This window comes from Oryctolagus cuniculus, chromosome 4, assembly GCF_051225735.1.
Source record: "Oryctolagus cuniculus isolate XC-2025 breed Fujian yellow rabbit chromosome 4, ASM5122573v1, whole genome shotgun sequence".
Taxonomy (NCBI): Eukaryota; Metazoa; Chordata; class Mammalia; order Lagomorpha; family Leporidae; genus Oryctolagus; species Oryctolagus cuniculus.
Genome location: NC_142870.1, coordinates 151,393,576 through 151,416,688, shown reverse-complemented (window position 1 = coordinate 151,416,688; position 23,113 = coordinate 151,393,576). Strand labels below are relative to the sequence as shown.

Below are 23,113 nucleotides of genomic sequence, written 5' to 3'. Positions count from 1 at the left end.
ATTCACCCGTCTCCCTTTCAAGCAGCGGCCCCGGGTGCCCAGCTCCGGAACCTCGCGGAGGGGACGACCGCACTCCCTCCACGTGCGTGTCCGGGGCCGTTAGCCGCCGCCTGGCTCCATCTCCCGCCCGCGTCCCCCCAAGTGAGCGCGGCAGCAGGGACACCTGGCCACCCTTTCTGCGGCCCATCACAGGCCCCAACCCCGCTCCGGCTCCGGCCCCCGCCCAGCGCGCGGAACCGCGCACAGCCCCGCGCCCACCGTGCGCGCCTCCTCCTCCTCCCTCCTCCCCCGCGGGGGCGGGGCCTCGACGGGGCGGGGCCTCTGGCGAGCGCTGCGGCGTAGCCAATGGGCGCCCGGCTTACTCTGGCCTCTCCCCCGCACGACTGCCAATCGTGGCGGGCGGTGGTGTAATACCGTGGAGTGGAGTTTGGTGCCGCGGCTGCCGCGGGCTGGAGCGGCGCGGCCGCGGGGGCTGCTAGGGTATTTCGGGAAGGGGGCGTGAGGCGGCTGCGGCGGGGGGCTGAGTGCGGAGGCGGCCGAGGCCCAGAGAAAGAAAGGAAGGAAGAGGGCGGGGAGACCTTCGCGGAGGAGGCGGGACCGGCCGGGCTCCTCACCTCGCGGCGGCGGCGCCGCCCCCTGCTCGCGCTCTCCTCACGGCCGCCGGCCGCCGACCCGCCGGCCACTGGGGCGAGAGCGGTGGGGCCGGGCGGCGGCGGCGGCGGCGGAGGCCGCCATGGCGTTCCTGAAACTCCGCGACCAGGTAGGTGCTGAGCGGCCGGGCGGGGCCGCGCCGCCGGGAGGAGGGGACCGAGGGCGGGCCGGCGCCGTGGGCCCGCGCGTCCGCGGCGGGCTGGGGGCCGCGGCGCCCCGCCTGTCAGAGCAGCCTGGGCGCGGTGCAGCCCACGTGCCGCGGGGGTCTTCGCGGCCGCGGCGACAGGGGCGGGGTCGGCGCCTCCGCCGGGCTCCGCGGGCTGCCGGGCCGGCGCCGCCTCTGTCCTGCCTGCCAGGTGAGGCTTGGGCCTAACAGGTGGCCTCCAGCAGCCTGCGGGCGGGCGGGTGCTGGCGCTGGCGACCTAGGGGCGCGACCTTGGCCGCTCTGCTCCCCCGGGTGGTGCGAGGCACCCTGCCTCCGGCTGGAAGGCGCTTGATTTCTGTCCGGAGACCCAGTGTGCGAGTTCCCAGCGCTGTTTCCTTCTGACGTCTCGTGCACCATCTTGGTTACTTCTCTTGACTTAGGGAGAGCTGGCGAAAGAATACCTGAAGTGCCAAAGACGCGTTACCTCCTGGCGCTGGAAAAACACTTTGTATCCAGGACCGAAATTGCAGCTGTGGCTGAGCGATCGGTGGCTTGAAACGGTGGAAGGGTGGGCATTGGGGCTCTCAGGAGATGCAGGCGCTCCCCCGACATTCGCATCTCCCTGGTCAGGAATTGGAAAATTCACGCGTGACATTTTTCCCCGGGCGCCGGTACACTTAGAATGCAAAGAAATTATTTGTTGCCATTTCATTTCCTGAACAGAAAATAGTGAACCGATCTGAAGGGAAAGTAACTTTCATGCCTTGGAAAATTGCCCAGAGTACCTACCCCTTTGGAAGAAATGATGGGCAGAGACTCGAGATGCACTTTTGATATTATGTCGGTAGATACTGCACCTTAACTTCTAAATCTGAGTAGTATCAGTAATTCCCATTTCCCAAGTGAATTTCATGTTCAGGCTATTGACTAACCTTGTTTAGCATTTGGTGTAAGGAGAGTTTTAGATGGTGTTAACATGAAGGCGTGATCCTTTGGGAAAAAAAAACCTTAGGTTTATGAAATTACATTCAATATGGACAATTTAAATTAATTAAAATGAGGTAAATTCAGTTCCTTAGTTTTGCTAGCCAATTGCAAATATTCAGTAGCCACGTGTTGTTCCTGACTTCTGTACAGAACAGGGCCCTGTTAGGACATGCGTCCTTTTGGAAAGTTCTGTCGGACAATGCTGTTACACCAATAACAGGTAAAGGGTACACCATAAACCATATCCTACTACTTCCTATGCAGTTAACGCATGCTTTGCTTTGATGGTGTGAAACTCAAAGGTTTTCCAGTAACCTTTGCTGAGTTAGTGATGCTTCATGCTTCCATAAATGATGGTAAAGGTAATGAGCGATTGTTGTTTTTTGTTTCTGGTCCTACACTTTGGAAAAAGGGAGTTATGTGATTTAGGCTGTTGTCTGTGTTAGGAGTTTGAGCATCCTGTTTTATTCACCATCAGGCTTAAACAGATACAAGATTGTTTTCAGTTGGACATAAAACCTTATCGAACTTTTGCATTTGTGTGTTTATAATTGCAGTTATAAAGGAGTTGTGATGCTGTGTCATTTTATATGATTTTTATTAGCACTCAGTGATGGCATTGGCTTTTTTTTCCTTTGAGGTTTATTTTGCTTATTTGAAAGACAGAGTTACAGGGAGAGGTCTTCCATCTGCTGATTCACTCCCCAAATGGCCACAATGGCTGAAGCTTAGCCGATCCAGAGCCAGGAACCAGGAGCTTCTAGCGGGTCTCCTATGTGGGTGCAGGGGCCGAACTACTTGGGCTATCCTCCACTGCTGCTTTCCCAGACACGTTAGCAGGGAGCTGGATCGAAAGTGGAGCAGCCAGGACTCGAACCGGCACCCATATGGGATGCCAGCGCTGCAGGCCAAGGTTTTAACCCGCTTTGCCACAGTGCTGGCCCCGGCATTGATCTTTAAAATGTCACCTCTAAACTTGCAAGTATGTAGACAAGTTAATGAAGTGGTATGGTACAGAGAGAAAACATTGAGGTTTACTGCTAAACTACTAAATAAATGGTGCAACTAGCTGTCTTGGAAGACTGAGAAATGAATTGGCTTTAATGGGAATAGCTGTCTTAAAAGTCATCTGATATGTTGATGCTTTGCTAGCTGTTAGAAACAATGGTAAGAATGGGCCAGTGCTGTGGCTCACTTGGTTAATCCTCCATCTACGGCACCAGCATCCCATATGGGTGCCAGATTCTGTCCCGGTTGCTCCTCTTCCAGACCAGCTCCCTGCTGTGGCCCGGGAGGGCAGTGCTCGGGCCCCTGCACCCGCATGGGAGACCAGGGGGAGGCACCTGGCTCCTGGCTTCGGATCGGCACAGCGCCGGCCGTAGTGGCCATTTGGGGAGTGAACCAATGGAAGGAAGACCTTTCTGTGTCTCTCTCTCTGTCTCTCTCACTGTCAATAACTCTACCTGTCAAATAAAAAAAAAATAATAGTAATAATGAAATGGAGTGGAAATTTCTTAACCCTTACCAACTACAGAAAAAGCATGCGGTTCAGCCAGATGAGTTACTTTATTTGAAGGCAAGGAGGATAAAATCTGGATAAGTGCACAAAATACCAGACATGGAAGGTATTTGGGATAACTGTTTGCTCAAAAGCCTTATATACACTTGGTGGGAAATAGAATCCACTTTTCTGTTTCCATATTCACTTTGTATTTTGTTTTCTTCTACATTTGCGAAATACAGTTTACTACATAGACTCTACGAATGGGTAGAGATTGGTTTTCCTTATGCGTTTAAGTATCAGGAGGGTTCTGAATGCTTTAAATACAAAATCGGTGAACAAATAAATCAATTTATTCTTATATCCGATCAGTAATCTGAATAGACAGCTTTCCCTCCTTTTATTGCTAACACCTAATTATGAGTAGATGTAGATGAAAATAAGTTTTAATTATAAATAAAATGAAGATAATTTCTGTAGGCATAGATGTTTTTTTGTTTGTTTCTGAACTGTTCTACTTTATACATCAGGGGTGCAGAACCTTTTTTCTACCAAGGGCAATAGGGATATTTATAATATCATTTGTGGGTCCTGCAAATTTATCAACTTAAAAACTAGCCTGCTGGGGCCGGTGCTGTGGCATAGTGGGTAGAGCTGCTGCCTGGAGTGCCTGTATCCAATATGGGCGCCAGTTCGAGTCCTGGCTGCTCAACTTCCAATCCAGCTCTCTGCTGTGGCCTGGGAAGGCAGTGGAAGATGGCCTGGGTCATTGGGCCCCTGAGCCCATGTGGGAGACCCAGAAGAAGCTCCTGGCTTTAGATTGGCATTGCTCTGGCTGTTGCAGCCAGTGGGGAGTGAAAAGTTCTTTTTTATTTTTTCAACAAGTGTTACAGTCATGATTACTTGTAATTACAGTTTAATTCATCAACAGTGTATCCTAGTAAGAAAGGTAGGAGGTCTTTTTTAGATTAGTGGTCACAAGGTATATAGCAACTGACTCTTCATTATTAGAAGACCATAGGACGTGTTAGAGATCTTGGCTCAGACAGCCAATAAGTCAGTTGCTCCTCAGCTCCAGGTCACTGTTGCTGTGCAAGTGGGCCTAGAATTTTTAAAACTTTTTTTTTTTAAAGAGTTATTTATTTATTTGAAAGGCAGCATTAGAGAGAGATCGATTGCTCGATCGCTCGATCTTCCATTCATTGGTTCACTCCCCTAAATGGCTGATGCTGAGCCAGACCAAAACTAAGAGCCAGCAACTGCTTCTGGGTCTCCCAGCACTTGAGCCATCTTCTGCTGCCTTCCCAGGCACATTAGCAGGAAGCTGGATTGGAAGTGGAGTAGCTGGGACTCAGAAGTAGCTTCCAGTATGGGATGCTGGTATATGGATTGCTGACATTCCAAGTGGCAGCTTAACCAGTGTGCCATAATACTGGCCCCAATGCTGTCTATGTTTCTGTTTAAAAATTTGTTTGCTTATTTTAAAGACAGAATGACACAGGTGTGGGAGAGAGATTCTATCTACAGTTACCCCCCAAAATGGCTGCAGTAGCTAGGTCTTGGCCGGATCAAAGCCAGGTGCCAGTAATTCCATCCTGGTGTCCCACATGGGTGGCAGGGACCCAAGCGCTTGAGCGATCTTGTGCTGTCTTCCCAGGTGAATTAGTAGGAAGCTGGATTGGAAGAACAGTAACCAGGACTCAGAACTACGTCACAAGCACCTGCTTATCCCATTGCATCATAGCACAGGGCCCAATGCTGTGGTTTTAAAAAGGGCCTTGAGTGTAGGTATTTGAGAGCTTAAGGTGCTGGTCAGTATGCCTGAGTTCCACATTGGAATACCTGAGTTTGCTAGCAGGTTCCAGCACCTGACTCCACTTTCCTGCTAATGCAGATCCTGGGAGGCAGCAGTGATGGGTCAAGTCAGAAGTGTTCCTGCACCCACGTGAGAGTTCGATTGGATTCCCGGTTCCTGGCTTCAGAGACTGTAGCAGGCATTTGAGTAATGAACTGGGGGTTGGGAGCTCTCTCTCACTGTGTGTGTCTCTCTGCTTCTCTTAAGAAGAAAAGGAGGTCTAGTAAGGACCTAGTTTGTAACTGCCAGTTTAGATCATTTTGAGGAAACAAACTGCAAAATAAGATCCTTACTAAAAAGTTTTCTGTTTTCTTTGAGATAAAGTAGCCAGAGTGGCCAAAAACTTAGAGATAAAATTTACCCTTTGAAAATTACAGTCCCAGTGGATTTTAGTAAATTGACAAAGTTGCAGTTATCATCACTAATTCTGGAACAGAAATCCAAAAAGAAACCCTGTACCCATTAGTGATGACTCTTCCATTCCCCCCTCCCTCCCGCCCCTAGCGACCATCAGTCTACTTTCTGTCTCCATGAAGTTGTCTCTTTTGGATATTTCATACAATTGGGATCGTACAGTGTGTTGGTTTTTTGTCTTTTCATTCACTTAGCATAATTTTTTAGGTGTTTGTTTATTTTTATCTACCTGAAAGAGCAACAGAGAGGGAGAGGAAGCGAGGGAGGGAAAGATGTCTTCCAATCTTGTTTGCTCCCCAAATGCCCACAACAGCCAGGGCTGGGCCAGGCTGAAGCCAGGAGCCTAGAATTCCATGCAGGTTCCCCATGTGGGTGGGAGAGGCCCTCCCAGCAGGCATTAGCAGGAAGCTGGATCAGAAGAGAAGTGGAATAGCGGGGACTTGAACTCTGGCACTCTGATATGGGATGTGGGCATGAATCTGTTGATCTTAAGCTTTTGTGGCATACATTTTTTTTTTTTTTTAAGATTTATTTATTCGAAAGAGATACAGAGAGAGGCAGAGACAGAGAGGTTTTCCATCTGCTGGTTCACTCCCCAGATGGCTACAATGGCCGGAGCTGTGCCGATCCAAATTCAGGAGCCAGGAGCTTCCTCCAGGTCTCCCATGCGGGTGCAGGGGCCCAAGGACTTGGGCCACCTTCTACTGCTTTCCCAGGCCATAGCAGAGAGCTGGTTCGGAAGAGGAGGAGCCGAGACTAAAACCAGCGCCCATATGGGATGCCGGCACTTCAGGGCAGGGCTTTAACCTGCTGTGCCACAGTGTTGGCCCCATGGCATACTTGGTTTTAAACTTTTTATTGCATGCTGGTTTTAAGCTTTTTTTGCATACTTAAGAATTCTGTTTAAAAAGTTTCTATACTTAATGCTGTTTCACTGCCTCCTGTAGTGCATATATATGTACATATATTCTGGGATAGTATTTCTGGAATTTGTTTTATAAGTAGAATTAAACTCCGTTTGCAGTGGTACTAAAGGGTAATAGCTCCTTCATTTGGATTATTTTTGTGTAGCAACTATGCATACTGTATTCTGGGTTAATAGTTGTTAGGTTTCTTGTTGTATTGAAGGTGGTTTTCTGTTTTTGGACAAGGTTGGGATATATCATCAAGTTCATGTTGGATGGATGAGAATAACTTAACCACTACTTTGTATAGTAAAAAGTTCTCACTTGATCAGGTACTAGGAGTGGAGCATTTGACTTTTCAGAAGGAAAAAATGAGATTTGAGAAATATAGTTGGGGTTATAAAATACATGAAATGTCTGAAGAACACTGATATGCAAGTACTCTATATCAGGTATTGCCCTGCTTTGTGTTTGGAAGACATGAGGTTGAAGTGGCTACTCTCTCTGCTTTTAAGGATTTTATTGATTAGAAGAGTAGAAAAGATAAATGCAGAGTGTATGAGATACTTCACTTGAAAAGGTTAACAGAAGTTGAAGGAAAACATGTGAGGTCTACAGAGGGTCTTCAGCAAGTTCATGGAAAATGCATGTTAAGAAAAACTGTGCATGTGTTTCAAAATTTTTGCACCCAAATAAACGTCTTTTCCATTTTTTCACAAACTTTTTGCAGTAGTATCTTCATATTATTTGAAAATATAACCAACAGTTCATAAATATTGAATCCTAAGTTTTTTGACTTCTTAGGATACTTTTTTTTTAAAGATGTATTTATTTATTTGAAAGGTAGTGTTGCAGACAGAAGAGACAAAAATCTTCCATTTGCTGGTTCACCCTCCAAATGGCCACAACAGCCAGAGCCATGCAATGCCAGGAGCATCTTCTGAGTCTCTCACATTGGGCCATCTGCTTTCCCAGGAGCATCAGAGGGGGCTGGATTGGAAATGGAGTAGCCTGGACTGGAACTGGTGCCCCTATGTGATGCTGGCACTGCAGGCTGTGGTTTAACCTGTTGCACCACAGTGCTGCCCCTTTAAGATACTTTTTATGAGACAAAGTAGTACCTGATCTATTTTATAAGAGGTGCAGATAATATATTTTGGAATTCAGAAATGATCAGATGGTCTGATTGTAGGTAGAGGGAGACCTTCCTGGCAAAGGAAAAGTATTTTAAGATATTTTAAGGATAAGAAGATATTTTAAGGATAAGAAGGTTTTGTTGATATCAAAAGCAAGCAGTTGTGCATGAAAGAAATAAATGGGAACTATGAAGGCAAGCCAGGAAAGAGAGTAGTATATTTATGTGGGGTAGTGAGGAGATTTCCAGTTTAATGTATGTATTTGGAAAAGATAGGAGATAGATTAGCTAGCTTAACACTGACTACATTACTATAATATTGGTTCAGCATCCCTAATTCCAAAAATTCAAAATTCTTGATTTGGGAGCATTTTGGGTTTCAGATTTTCAGATTATGATGTTCAACCAGTAATATCTATGCCAGTATCCCCAAATTTGAAGAACTAGGAAATCAAAAACATTTCTGGTCCCAAGCATTTCTAGTAAGGGAAAATCAACCTATAGACCAAGAAATTTGGACCTCATTGGTGGGTGATGGGCAGTCATAGCTTGGCTTTCTTTTTTTTTTTTTTTTTTTTGACAGGCAGAGTGGACGCTTGGCTTTCTTAAAATATAGGATCTGGGCCAGCGCTGTGGCTCACTTGGCTAATCCTTCGCCTGCGGCGCTGGCACCCTGGCTTCTAGTCTCGGTTGGGGCGCTGGATTCTGTACTGGTTGTTCCTCTTCCAGTCCAGTTCTCTGCTGTGGCCCAGGAAGGCAGTGGAGGATGGCCCAAGTGCTTGGGCCTTGCACCCGCATGGGAGACCAGGAGGAAGCACCTGGCTCCTGGCTTCAGATCAGCACAGCGCCGGCTGTAGCGGCCATTTGGGGGGTGAACCAACTGAAGGAAGACCTTTCCCTCTCTGTCTCTCTCTCTCTCACGAACTCTGCCTGTCTCTCTCTCTCTCTCTCTCTCTCTCTCTATATATATATATATATAGAGAGAGAGAGAGGATCTGTATGTGTTTCAGCAGGAAAGGGGTGTGTGTGTGTGTGTGTGTGTGTGTGTGTGTGTGTGTATCACTTTTCTCAAGGGGCTTCATAACTTTATTAGAGCCTCAGCGAAGTCCATGACACCTGAAAGTTACAGCCACTACACTACAGGTTTAAAAAGAGTAGATTACAAGTGGGAAGAGACACTTAAGACCAACTAGTTAGCTACTATCAGAACATATTTAAAATATTTTAATACAAACAGAACGTTAAATACTAAGCTGACGTTTGAATGAGTGCGTCTTGAAAAATTCCTAAATTGATGGTCTACTTATGAGGGTATTTTGAAAAGTTGTTAGAAAATGGACCTAAAAGAAATTTATTTAGGTGTTAAAAATTTTGAGACCCATGCATACTTTTTGCAATATACACTTTTTTTTTTTTTTGACAGAGTGGACAGTGAGAGAGAGACAGAGAGAAAGGTCTTCCTTTGCCATTGGTTCACCCTCCAATGGCCACCGCGGCCGGCGCGCTGTGGCTGGTGCACCGCGCTGATCCGATGGCATGAGCCAGGTACTTCTCCTGGTCTCCCATGGGGTGCAGGGCCCAAGAACTTGGGCCATCCTCCACTGCACTCCCTGGCCACAACGGAGAGCTGGCCTGGAAGAGGGGCAACCAGGACAGAATCCGGCGCCCCGACCAGGACTAGAACCTGGTGTGCGGGCGCCGCTAGGCGGAGGATTAGCCTGTTGAGCCGTGGCGCCGGCCGGCAATATACATTTTTCATACATCTTTTGAAGACCCCATTATATGCATGGATTTCAAAAATTTTTTGCCAGAATAATTTTGATTGCATTTTCTTAACAAATGTTTTGCGGCCACTTTGTACGTGTGCATATGAGAATGCCTTATATTCATATGGTAATTGACAGTTTTGTATGTAGTCCCACTAGGATAAATTAAACATTATGGAAATAGGGGCCAACATTGTGGCACAGCCTGGGACACTGAGATCCCATATGGGTGCCAGTTCCTGACCTGGATGCTCCACTTCTGATCCATCTCCCTGCTAATGGCCTGGGAAAGCAGCAAAAGATGGCCCAAGCACTCCTGGGAGACCTGGAAGAAGCTCCTGGCTCCTTGCTCCTGCCTGGCCCAGTGCTGACCATTGCAGCCATCTGGGGAATGAACCACGGAGTGGAAAATCTCCCTCTTTCAATGTAACTCTTTTAGGTAAATAAATAAATCTTAGAAAATACAGTTAAACATTGCTTATAGTAGTAAAAAAAAGCACATAATCCAAGTAATCAGATTTACATCTTCAGCATTTTGTCTTATTCCCCGCCTCCAGTATAATGTAAATTTATATTCAGTGAATGCACTCTACCTGGGATAGGGATATCCTGGAAAATATAGCTGGAGAGAATAGTTCAAGATTAACTCCTTTGTTCTGGGTAACATATCCTGTGGACAGTTCATGTCAAAGCGGATCAGTCATACAGTAATATTTCTAATTTGAAGCAAATATTAATGAAATTTTAGTTATTAAAACAGTATTTTCGGTGGTTACTGGGATATTGTATTCAAATGTAAAACTGAAATAATTAAAATTCTCAATTACTTAAGCTTTAATTTCTACTTTCATTCCCCTACCCCCAATGCTTAAATAAACTTTTAGGTGATTCTTCCATCCTCTTTAATATAATACTGATTTAAAGAAAAAAATGACCAAGAGTCTTCTGTGTGTTAATTGGCTTACAAAGCAGAGTCTGGAGAGAATTATTATTCCCATAAGTGTAGTGACAAAGCTGCTATTTTTTTTAAAGATTTATTTTATTTATTTGAAAGACAGAGTTATAGAGAGTGGTAGAGACAGAGAGAAAGGTCTTCCATCTGCTGGTTCACTCCCCAGATGGCTACATCAATCAAGAGCTGTGCCGATCCAAAGCCAGGAGCAGAAGTTTCTTCTGGGTCACCCACGTGGGTGCAGGGGCCCAAGGACTTGGGCCATGTTATACTGCTTTCCCAGGCCATAGAAGAGCTGGATCCAAAGAGGAGCAGCCAGGACTCAAATCGGAGCCCATATGGGATGCCAGCACTTCAGGCCAGGGCTTTAATCTGTTTAAGCCTGCTGTGCCACAGTGCTGTCCCTGAAAGCCACTTTTTCCTAGTAAGTTAAGTTCAAGTTCTTAATCGGTATTTACTCATTTAAATTTATTGTAAATTTAAAGGTTTATCTTTCTTACTCTTAAGAATTAGTTAAAGCCACAGATAATATTAAAAACATTTACATCACAAGATAGTTAAAGTTTACTTGAAAAGGAGGGGGCAGCGCTGTGGCATAGTGGGTAAAATCGCTGCCTAGAGTACTGGCATCCCATTTGGGCTCCAGTTCGAGTCCCTGCTGCTCATCTTCTGATCCAGCTCTCTGCTATGGCCTGGGAAAGCAGTGGAAGATGGCCCAAGTGCTTGGGCCTCTGCACCCAAGTGGGAGATCCAGAAAAAGCTCCTGGCTTCTGGCTTCGGATCATTGTGGCCATTTGGGGCGTGAACCAGCAGATGGAAAACCTCTCTGCCTCTGCCTCTCTCTAACTCCACCTTTCAAATAAATAAATCTTTAAAAAAATACTTGAAAAGGGAAATTGTGTAGAAAAATTCTTGTTCTAGAAACCTAGAATAAGAGTTATTGTGGTTGAGTGTTATTTTTATTTCCTGTTATTAAAGGTACTAAAAAAAGAAAAGCTATGTATCTTACAGGTGTAAATTATTCTCCTGCATCAGTTTCTGGGTGAAAAAGGTTTGATAGCAGGGCAGGTGGTATGGCACTAAGTTTTGCCTGCAACACCAGCATCCCATATTGGAATGCAGGTTCAAGTTCCAGCTACTCAGTTTCCAATCCAGCTCCCTGCTGATGCTCCTGGGAAAGCATAAGATAAATCTTTTTTAAAAAAGTTTGATAGTTTTTTTTTTTTAAAGATTTATTTATTTGAAAGTCAGAGTTACATAGAGGAGAGGCAGAGATAGAGAGAGGTCTTCATCCGATGGTTCACTCCCCAGTTGGCCTCAACAGCCGGAGCTGCACCAATCCAAAACCAGCAGCCAGGAGCTTCTTCCGGTCTCCCATGCGGGTGCAGGGGTCCAAGGACTTGGGCCATCTTCCACTGCTTTCCCAGGCCATAGCAGAGAGCTGGATCGGAAGTGGAGCAGCTGGGACTTGAACCAGCACCCATATGGGATGCCAGCACTTCAGCCAGGGCATTAACCCACTGTGCCACAGCGCTGGCCCCAATAGCTTTTTTTTAAACAGCTTTATTGAGATCTAACTTATTCACAAATTTAAGTTGTACAATTTAGTCTTTTTTAGTATATTCCTGGAGTTGGGCAGAATCACCACCAGCAGTTTTCGAACATTTTGTCATGTGAGAAAGAAGTCTCAAATCCCTAAACCATCATCTCCAAACCTCCATCCTCCTGCTGCTAGACAACTACTGTCTCTTTGCAGATTTATCTGTTGCCATTAGCATGTATTCAGAGTTCATCCTTATTACGGTAGGATCCATATTTCTTTTTTTATTGCTGAATAATAGTTCATTGTTTGGACATACCATTTTATATTTATCCACTCGTAGTTGATGGACATTTGAGTTGTTTATACATTGTGACTATTAATGATTGATGCCGTCATGGACATTTGAGTGCAAGTTTTTGTGTGGACATAAATTTTCATTTCCGTGGGATACATAGGAACAGAAGAGTTAAGTAATTTGGTAGCACTGTAGTTAGTCTTTTAAATGAGTACCGTTTTACATTCCCAGTAGCAGTGCATCAGGATTCTAATTTCTCCACATCCTTGATACCATTTGTTGTTTGTCCTTTAAGTTATAGACATTCCAGTGTATATGAAGTAGTATTTTGTTGTGGTTTTGGCTTGCTTTTCTCACCCTCACCCAACTCCCCTTAGGTAATGATGTTGAACATCTTTTCATGTGTTTATTGGCTGTTTTTATTTCTTCTTTCTTCTTCCTATTTCCTTCTGTTTGCTGCTTCCTTCTGTCTCTCTCTTCCTCCTCCTCCTCCTTTTTCCTTCCCCTCCTTCCTTCCTTGTTTTTTAGATCCATCTATATTAAAGGCAGAGCCAGAGAGAGAGAGAGAGTAATCTTCCATCTGCTGGTTTACTGCCCAGATTGCCACAATAGCCAGGCCAGGCCAGGCTGAAACCAGGAGTTAGGAATTCCATCCTGGTCTGTTGAGTGCAGGGTTCCAAGCACTTGGCCATCTTCTCCTTCTCTCCCAGGCTTAACAGCAGGAAGCTGCTTTGGAAGTGGAGCAGCTGGGACTTAAACTGGCACTCCAACATAGGATGCCTGTGTCGTGAGCTGTGGCCCAACCTGCTGTACCACACTGCCAGACCCTGTATATCTTCTTTTTAAATTTTTGTTTGTTTGAAAGGCAGAGAGACAGAGCTTCTATTTGCTGTTTCACTTCCCAAATGCCCGCAGTAGGTGAGACTGGGCCAAGCAGAAGCCAGTAGCTAGGAACTTAATCTCTAGGTTCCCCTCCTTGGGTGGCAGAGACCCAACCACTTGAGTCATCACCTTTTGCCCCTCAGGGTATGCATTAGCGGGAAGCTAGAATCCGGAGTGGAGCTGGGACTCATACATTCCTGTATCAGAGGTGAGTGTGCCACTCAGCATTTTACTCACTAGGCCAAACACTCTCTTCCTTTGGGGAAATGTTTATTTAGTTCTTTTGCCTATTTTTTAATTGGGCTATTTGTCTTTTAATTATTATAAGGGTATAGAAACAAAAGAAACCCAGTTTCTGCTATGATACCTTTGACAACACAGAATACTTCTGTGATCAGATGTGTCACTTTTGATCTTTTCTCACATATCTAGTAAACAAATTCTGTGGCAAATTCTCCAGTGAACAAAGGCAGAGTGTTCTCATTCAATTCAGTTTTGACACTATCTACCTGGAGGAAGCGTCAGATCCCACAGGATGCCAGCTCAGTCCCACAAGAGGTCCTCTCTTAGATTCCAGTTGCAAAGGTCAGGTTGTTTTTATCTCTGCTTCTAACTAGCTATACATTGGGGTTCCCATTACCTTCTCTTTTTCTTAATTTGCTAGGATGGCTCTCAGAACTTGGAAACATCTTACTTAAATAATTCATTTGTTATAAAGGATGTTGCAGACGGCCAGATGAAAGAGATGTGCAGGGTTAAGTATGGGTGAAAGGGCACAGACCTTCCATGCTGTCTATAGATGTGTCGCTCTGCCAAGAGCCCCTGTGTGTTCAGCCTTAGAAGCCAACTGAACATAGTCCTTTTGGGTTTTTAATGGAAATTTTGTTATGTAGGCATAATTGAATAAATTACAAGTCATTAAGAGCCAGCCTTCAGCTCTCTCCCCTCCTTACAGATTGTAGATAGGGCTTAACATCTCAGCCCTCTAATCATGGCTTGTTCTTTGCCATGACCAACCCCCATTATGGAACCTTCTAGGGGCTACCAATCATCTCATTAGCATAGAAAGGACACTAGTCTCTACTCTGCAGACTCCAAACATTTTAGGAAGTGTATGTTAGTGGGATGAAAGACCAAATACCTCCTTATTTTACAACATCAGGATTGGTAAATTGTGAGAGTTCTTCGTATATTCTAGATACAAGTCCCTTGTTAGAGATGATTTGTGAAAATTTTCTCCCATGCTATGAGTTGTCTTTCCACTTGATGCTTTACCTTGAAGCACAAATGTTTTTAATTTGCTGAGGTCTGGTTTATCTGTTTTTTTCTTTGGTTGCCTGTGTTTTGCTGTTACATCTAAGAAATTGTTTCTTAATCCAGAGTCATGACAGCTTACTCCTATGCTTTTTCTATAAGTGTAGTATATCAAATAGTAGCCCTTAAAAGTAACGTCCCGGTCCTAACTGCTGGAACCTGTGCATGTGGCCTTATTTGGAAAATTTTTACAGATATAGTTAGGGGAAGAATCTTGATGAGTTTATCCTGGATTAAGGTGGGCCCCCAGTCCAAATGGTGACAGTCTTTGTAAGAGAAAGCAGTGGAGAGCACAGAGAGATACAGATGCAGAGGGGGAGAGGGGGCAGGGATTGGATTGTGCAGTCCCAAGCCTGTAAACAGTACAACCACCAGATGGACACCTTGATTTCTTTACTTCTTTTACCCACCACTACTCTGAGAGAATAAATTGCTGTTGTTTGAAGTCACCAGATTTGTGGTCATTTGTTATGGTAGCCCTAGGAAAGTATGTAAAGATTTTTATAGTTTTAGCCCTTATGTTTAAGTTTGTGATCCATTTTGAGTGAAGTTGTATATATTCTGCAAGGTAAGAGTTTAATATCGTTTTTTTTCTCTTTTTGCATGTAGATACTACTTGTCATAGTACTATATGTAGCAAAGACTATTCTTCCCCCATTGAATTATCTTGCCATCCTTAACAGAAATCAGTTGTTTAGAAATGTGAGTTTATTTCTGTACTTTTTTTTTGAAAAGATTTATTTATTTATTGTATCCTGTAACTTCTAGTTTATTGGTGCTTAGAGTTTTTTTAGTGGAGTCCTGAGGCTTTTCCTTGTAAATATTATATGTGAATAGAAATAATTTTACATCTTTCTGGTCTGGATATTTTCATTTCTTTTTGCTGCTCTGACCGGAACCTCTAGTATAGTGTTGAGTAGAAGTGGTGAGAGTGAACATCCTTGTTTTGTTCATGATCTTTCATTAATGTTAGATGTGGGTTTTTTTTGTTTTGTTTTTTTTGTAGATAATTTTTATTAGGTTGAGGAAGTTCCCTTCTATTTCTGGTTTGTTGGTCGGTAGCTTCTTAAATATGTAAATTAAATATTAGTTCCCATTTTGGGCAGTATAGCTATTTTGAGTATAATGAAATCTTAGGAAGGAAAAATCCCTGTTTTCATCTAAGATCACATTATTGTCAGAACTTGTCCACTCTAGAGACTTCCAAATGTTGTTTCTTTAATAATGATTCTGGGACTGGCATTGTGGTGTAGCTGGTAAAGTTGCTGCCTGGGACACGGGTATCTCATATGCATGCAGTTTAAGTCCTCGCTGCTACACTTCTGATCCAGCTCCCTGCTAATGGCCTAGGAAGAACAGCCGAAGATGACCCAAGTACATAGACCCTTGCCACTCACATGGAACACCTGGAAGATACTCCTGGCTCCTGGCTTATGTGGCCATCTGGGGAGTGAACCAGCAGATGGAAGATCTCTTTGTCCTTTTCTCTTTTTAACTCTGACTTTCATATAAATAAATATTTTAAAAGATTCCAAAATTTGTGGTTCTAGTTTTGCATTTTCAGCATGATTGTTGCATATATTCATTTGGTCAGTTGATTTTTTTTGTGTGTCAGATGCTATACCAGACTTGCAAAGGATATAAGAAATGTGTTCAGTGAACTGTCAGAAATTAAATAAGGTTAAATCACAGGGTACTTACAGTGTCAAGAGATGTTAAAGGTCCTGTGTGCTGAGTTCTGAGGAGTTGGAACTTTGCTTTGGAAGGCAGTGATGAGCCACTTAAACATCCAGAGCAGGGAATCAAAGCCAGATTTGTATTTTAGATGAACTCTTGATATGTAGGTATGTGGATAGGGTATGGATTGATGTTGTTGAGTTGTGAGCAGGGGAACTGGTGGGAAGTTCTCTTTGAAGGGGGTTTTACTGAAGACATGGGCAGTGAAGGTGGATTCCAGAAGTATTGAAGAAAGGGACCAGTGCTGTGGCTTAGGTAAGGCTGCCACCTTAGGTGCCAGCATCCCATTTGGGTGCTGGTTCAAGTTCTGGCTACTCCACTTCTGATCCAGCCCGCTGCTGATGTGCCTGGGAATGCAGTGGAAGATGGCCCAAGTACTTAGGACCCTGCACTCAGGTGGGAGACATGGAGGAGGACCCAGCTCCAGCTGCTGTGACCATCTGGGGAGTGAACCAGAGGGTGGAAGACTTTTCTCTCTCTCTGCCTCTGCCTCTCTAACTCTGCCTTTCAAATAAATATTTTTTTTTTTTTTTTTAAGTATTGAAATAAAATTGACGGGCTGTAGGAGAAGGATGAATAGTGACTCCCTGGTTTTTAGTTAGGGTGCCAAGAGGATAGTGCATGCTAGAAGAAGAGCTGGTTTGAAGGTCAGGTGAAGTTTTGGATATATTGATGTCCTGGTGGGACATTTAAATAAAGGGTTGTAGAAGGCAGTTAAATGTTAGTGTTTTAGGTGGTAGTTGACGTGAATGAGGTCATTCAAGGAATGAGAAGAGCTCATGGCCAAGGAGAGTATGAGTGAATAAAGGAAGCCTGAGAAGAAGCTACAAATATTAATAAGAAAGCCATTAGAGACTGCCATCACAGGCCAAAGGAGGAAAGAGTTTCCCAAGTTGTACCCGTTACCTTATGAAGGTAAAAGCATGAAGGCTCAATGTTTTTATTATTTTTTTGGTTTTCCTTTTATCCAATAAATACATTGTCCATAGAAATGTTTTTCCTGTTTGCCCCAAGCTTTTTTACTTCCTAAGCCACTATTGCCCAACTTGGGCAAATATCAGACTCACTTGGCAAGCTTAAGTACATACAGATTCTTAGAGTCTCATTTGACCTGCTGAATGAGGATCACCTTGGATAATGCTGCAGAATCTGTATTTTAAAACCTCAGTGGTGAGCACTGAGGTTTTACCAATCTTGCTTCCTTTTCTTTGGGGCTCAAACTAATATTTACTAGCCCCCTTTTTATTTGGAGATGGCCATATAATTGAGAAATGAAGCAGAAGTGTTGATTGTTGATTTCAGCCCTGACAAATATAGGGTACTTCAAAAAGTTCATGGAACAGTGGAATTATGTTTATTGGAGTGGGCGTTTGACCTGGTGGTAAAGATGCTCCTATTTCACATCTGTGTACATGAATTCATTTCCCACCAATGCAGGTTCTGGGAGGTAGCCAGGGTGTCTTGAAGTCATTGGGTTCTGGCCAGGCTGAGGGAGACCTGGATTGAGTTCCCAGTTCCTGGGTCAGGCCCTAAGAATTGTGGGCCTTTGAGGAGTGAACCATCAAATGGGAGCACTATGTTGTAAGTTATTTTCATGTAAAATATTTTGAAATTCGTGCATATATGAGGGATATGAGAAATCTTCAAAAAATTTCATATTATGAAAAAACTGTATGGATTTCAAAGGTATTATGCACCAAAATAAATGTCTTTTAATTCCATTTTTTCATGAACTTTTTAGAATACCCTTGTACAAACCTTAAAATGATACTCTTCATTGCCCTAACTGTAAGGCTCAGTATTGTTTGCAAGAGCAGCTTTAGAAATTATGGGTCAAAGGGAGCTCTGTTAGCCTGTGTTGTCTCCAGCCTCCTCATGACCCTAGCTGATCATTAACATGGATTTCTGGACTTCGTGTAAGCACAAAATAAAAATGAAACTACTGTTATGCTACAGTTTGGGGATTTGTCTATTACAACATCTGCTGTTATTTAATCAGTACAGCTTCCTAGTACGGTTATTATATGAAGTTTAGAATTTGGGAACCACTGCATTTGGTTTGACTATATTCTTATATTCATTTATTTGACAAGTAAGTCTTCAATTATTGATTTTCAGACTTTGTATACTATTGTGTTTTCTCTAATTATATGTAATGGAAATAGTTATATTTAACATCCTGATTATTAGATTAAAAATATGTCTACTACCTGCTGGTTCTTAATATTGGGGATACAAGAGAGTCTGTCCCTACTGGTGAAAAGATGGGGTTACATACAAACACTTATTTTACCAGTGTTTTAGGAGAATTCTCTATTTTGTGAAAGATTATATACTAGGAAGTGTGTGGTTCCAGAGTATTCTACTGGATTCTGCCCAAAATGAGCAGTGGCCCTGGGAGAGCTATAAACAGGCAGCTGATAACTACATCCTGGAGAAATTCTGGAGTTAGTTGGCTTGAGGGTTAACAAAATCTAGCTTTTAAAAAGAGATATGTAAGCAAATTGCAGCTTTGGGGTGAGCAGTAGAGTTGAAACTGCTGAATAGTAAGTGTTAACCTTAGTCAAGTAGGTGTAATAAGTGGCTTAAGGTTATAGGCAAGTAGTTAGAAAACATCATGTCTGTGAGAGCCTAAGTGATTCAAACGGAGGTGTCTGGGATCAGTAGACTTCACTAGGGTAAAGCAAAGAAGCTGTCACCTTTCAGACATTCTCATTGGGTGTTACAGCATGACCAAGAGAGGGAATCGGGTACTTGGTTGGAGTATTTCTTAGTTGAGAAGCTAGTCAAGCAAAGCCGAAACATGGTATGTATGGGTTGTAGAAATGGCCTGGCAGATTGTGTGTATGTTCATTATTAGTTTATCCATTCACTTAACAGAGGATGCCCTTGCTATTTAAATAAACTTATTATAAATTAAAAAGAGAACATTATTGTTAATCTTACCTTTCATCATAATTTTTTTTTTTTTTACTTTTTGACAGGCAGAGTGGATAGTGAGAGAGAGACAGAGAGAAAGGTCTTCCTTTGCCATTGGTTCACCCTCCAATGGCCGCCGCGGCCACCGCGCTGTGGCCGGCGCACCGCGCTGATCCAATGGCAGGAGCCAGGTGCTTTTCCTGGTCTCCCATGGGGTGCAGGGCCCAATTCACTTAAATTTGGATGTAGTAATTGCCTAACTGTTGTAGATCAATAGATATATTATTTTGCATTTCCTCATGTATTGTTCTAGAATGTCCTATGGTTTGGCTTATTGAAATACTGCCTTTGGGGCCAGCGCTGTGGTGCATCAGGTTAAAGCCCTGGCCTGAAGCGCCGGCATTACATATGGGCGCCGGTTCAAGTCCAGGCTTCTCCTCTTCCAATCCAGCTCTCTGCTGTGGCCTGGGAAAGCATTAGAAGATGGCCCAAGTCCTTGGGCCCCTGCACCCACGTGGGAAATCCGGAAGAGGCTCCTGGAAGAGGCTCCTGGCTTCTGGCTCTTGGCCGGCACAGCTCCAGCCATTGCAGGGAGTGAACCATTGGATGGAAGACCCTCTCTTCCTCCCTCCCTCTCTCTCCCTCTCCCTCCCTCTCCCTCCCTGTCCCTCCCTCTCTTTCCCTTGCTGTCCCTCTCTCTCTCTCTCTGCCTCTCCTCTCTCTGTGTAACTCTTTCAAATAAATAAATCTTTATAAAAAGCTAATGTCTAATGATAAAACAATAAAAGTGAAGAAATAATAGAAATAATATTAAAAAAAGAAATATTGCCTTTGAAATGTCATTAACCAACCTGTTTGTGTTTTTTTTTCTCCTACACTTGATCTTAACCAAAAGGCCGAGAAGCAATGTTTTTTCCTCCTTACCTGCAGTATTGTCCCTTCTAGGCCTTCCAGATTTCTTTATAAAGTTGAAAGAACGGGGCCCAACATTGGTGCAGCTGGTTAAGCCACAGCCTGCAGTGCCAGCATCCTATCTGGGCGCTGGTTCAAGTCCTGGCTGCTCCACTTCCAATCCAGCTCCCTTTTAATCTGCCTAAGAAAGCATGGAAGATGGTCCAAGTCCCTGGGCCTCTGCACCCATGTGGAATGTTTTAAAAAAGTCTAAAGAACCCTTTACGTGTTCGTCTTGTTCTCAGGCTGTCTTAAAGCCACTGTTTGGAACCTTTGGGATTTCTTTTCTTTGACTACAGCTTCTTTCATTGTCAGTTTTCCCACTTTACCTGTAGGGAACCTGAGCTTTAGGTATTGGCACCTGCTTCACCTGGTCAGCTGGGTTCAGTTTGGCATCTCTGGAGATGCCTTGACCTCCTGATTTGAACCAGATTGTTTGGATTAGTGTTGAGTTCTCAAGTGTGAGATAGCTTTTACTACTGATGGTCTTATTTATTTGAGAGACAGAGAGGGAGCTACCATTCATTGGTTCACTCCACAAATGCTTATACTGTCTGGAACTTAAACCAGGAGTTGGGGAACTCAGTCCAGGTCCCTCATGTGAGTGACAGTAACTCAGTTACTTGAGCTATTGCTGTTGCCTTGCAGGGTGTGCAGTAGCGGGAAGCTAGAGTCAGGAAGCAGAAACAGGCATTGAACCCAGGTACTCTTGAGGTGGGACGTGGGCATCTTAACCAGTATCTTAACTGGTAGGCCAGACGTCTCTGCCACACTGATGTGGTTCCTAAGATTTTTTGTGGAGGGACCAGTGCTGTGGTGTAGTGGGCTAAGCCTCTGCCTGCAGCTCCGGCATCCCATATAGGTGCCGGTTTGTGTCCCTGTAGCTCTTCTTCTGATCCAGCTCTCTGCTGATGATCTGGGAAAGCAGTAGAGGATGGTCCAAGTGCTTGGGCCCCTGCACCCACATGGGTGACCAGGAGAAGCTTCTGGCTCCTAGCTTCAGATCAGCCTAGCTCCGGCTGTTGCAGCCATCTGGGTAGTGAACCAGCGGATGGATGGAAGACCTTTGTCTCTCTCCCTTTCTCTAACTGTACCTCTCAAATAAGTAGATAAATTAAACTTATAAAAAAAGATTTTTTTGTGGGTGAGCTGTCTAATTTGAATACCAGTTGACTGACACTTTCCTTGTTCCCATCCCGGATTCAAGAGGGTAGCCTGGTGCGGTAGGCATGGTAACCCTACGCCTACTTCATTCTCATTTCCCTCTGGGTTATTTGGTGATCTCCCAGCTCGCTATCTTGCAGCCCATCATAGCTTTGTTCTTCATTTTATTCTCTTCAACAGCCCTCCCCTTTCTCTTCAAGTTTCACCTCACTTCTGACTTTCCTGGAGCTTTCATTTCTACCTTTCTACTTGAACCACCCTCCCTTTAAGTGTTTTCGTTCCAACTGGTTGAGCCCTAATTTATTCACACCTTTATTTCCTCCCTTTCATCTCAGTCTTCTGTCTCTTGCAGCCTGCCCATTCTTTCAGTCCTCACCCTTGTTGGACCAGTGATAGAGAAGTCTGTCTACTCCCGTAGGCTTTCTTACTGAGCCTCTTCTTTATTGCAGGTCACCTATTTCTACAGTTTGCTTTTTGCCTCTATTTTTTCTTATTGACTCAAAGGGATGAGTATGCTTTTTTTTTTCTTCTTTTTTTGACAGGCAGAGTGGACAGTGAGAGAGAGAGAGAAACAGAAAGGTCTTCCTTTTGCTGTTGGTTCACCCTCCAATGGCTGCTGCGGTTGGCCCGTTGCGGCCGGCGCATCGCGCTGATCCAAAGCCAGGAGCCAGGTGCTTCTCCTGGTCTCCCATGCGGGTGCAGGGCCCAAGGACTTGGGCCATCCTCCACTGCACTCCCGGGCCATAGCAGAGAGCTGGCCTGGAAGAGGGGCAACCGGGACTAGAACCCGGGGTGCCGGCGCTGCAGGCGGAGGATTAGCCTAGTGAGCCGCGGCGCTGGCCAAGTATGCATTTTTCTTTTTCAAGCTATTCTACATTCCTAATCCTATCTTTATGTGGATTCTAAACACTTAACTCTTCCTTTTTAACTTTTTCATTCCTTTTACGTTTGGTCCTCTGTCCCAGTGTACTGTTATATATTGATGTCTGGATAGACATTAGCTATTAAGATTGTAACACTCAGGTTGGGCAAAGCCATGTTAGCAATACTCATTTTGAAATTCAACCTTAACAAGACTTCTGTTTGCATGTGACTTATGTTAAAATACAACTTTTTTTTTTAAGATTTATTTTATTTATTTATTTGAAAGGTACAGTTACAAGGAGAGAGGGAGAGACAGAGAGACAAGCAGAGAGGTGTCTTTCACCCACTGATTCACTCCCCAAATGGTTTCAATGGCTGGGGATGGGCCAGACAGAGCCAGGAGCCAGGAACTTCTTCCAGGTCTCTCATGTGAGAGCAGGGGCCCAAGCACTTGCGACATCTTCCTTTGCTTAACCAGGCCATTAGCAGGTAGCTGGATTGGAAGTGGAGCAGCTAGGACTTGAGTCAGTGCTCATATGGGATGCCAGGGTCAGAGGTAGCAGCTTTAGTCGCTGTGCCACAGTGCAGGCCCCTAAAATACAACTTTTTTTTTTTTTTAAGATTTATTTATTTGAGAGGCAGCGTTACAGAGAGGCAGAGTCATCCATCTGCTAGTTCACTCCCCAGATGGCTGTAATGGCCGGAGCTGGGCCGATCTGCAGCCAGGAGTGGGTCTAAGCACTTGGGCCATATTCTGTTGCTTTCCCAGGCCATAGCAGAGCTTGATAGGAAGTGGAGCAGCGGGGACTTGAACCTTTGCCCAAGTGGGATGCCAACAGTGCAGGTGGCGGCTTTATGTGCTACTCCTAAAAAAACTTTTAAGATGCTACTTATTTTAGCATACAACAGCAAATCAGTTATTTGCATCTGAATTTCTTTGATTAGCAGAGTGTTGCTCTTCCCCTCCATTATGTGGCAAGTTTAAATATATGCAAGATTTAAAAAGAAGTGGGTGGTTTAGTAGTTATGTATTCTTTTTTTTAGTCCCTGGAGACAGATCACTCTTCAGATAACCTCTCTGAGCTATATTGATTCTCACATGTGCTGAATTTATATAGTTTTCATTGATTTCA

At 44.2% G+C, this 23,113-nt stretch overlaps 1 protein-coding gene across 3 annotated transcripts in view; it reads left to right on the top strand.

The window, feature by feature from the left end:
• Positions 1–394: 394 nt before the first annotated feature.
• ANKRD28 (ankyrin repeat domain 28) overlaps positions 395–23,113 on the top strand; it is a 184,858-nt gene continuing 162,139 nt past the window's right edge. Inside the window, exon 1 of one of the 3 annotated variants that reach the window (XM_008266039.5) lies at positions 395–760. Coding sequence is in view for 1 of the 3 variants with exons in the window: in XM_008266038.5 (XP_008264260.3) it covers positions 734–760 (27 nt within the window). In the remaining 2 variants the exon portion in view is untranslated. The remainder of the gene's footprint in view (positions 761–23,113) is intronic. The other 2 variants (XM_008266040.5, XM_008266038.5) reach the window with 2 other exon arrangements.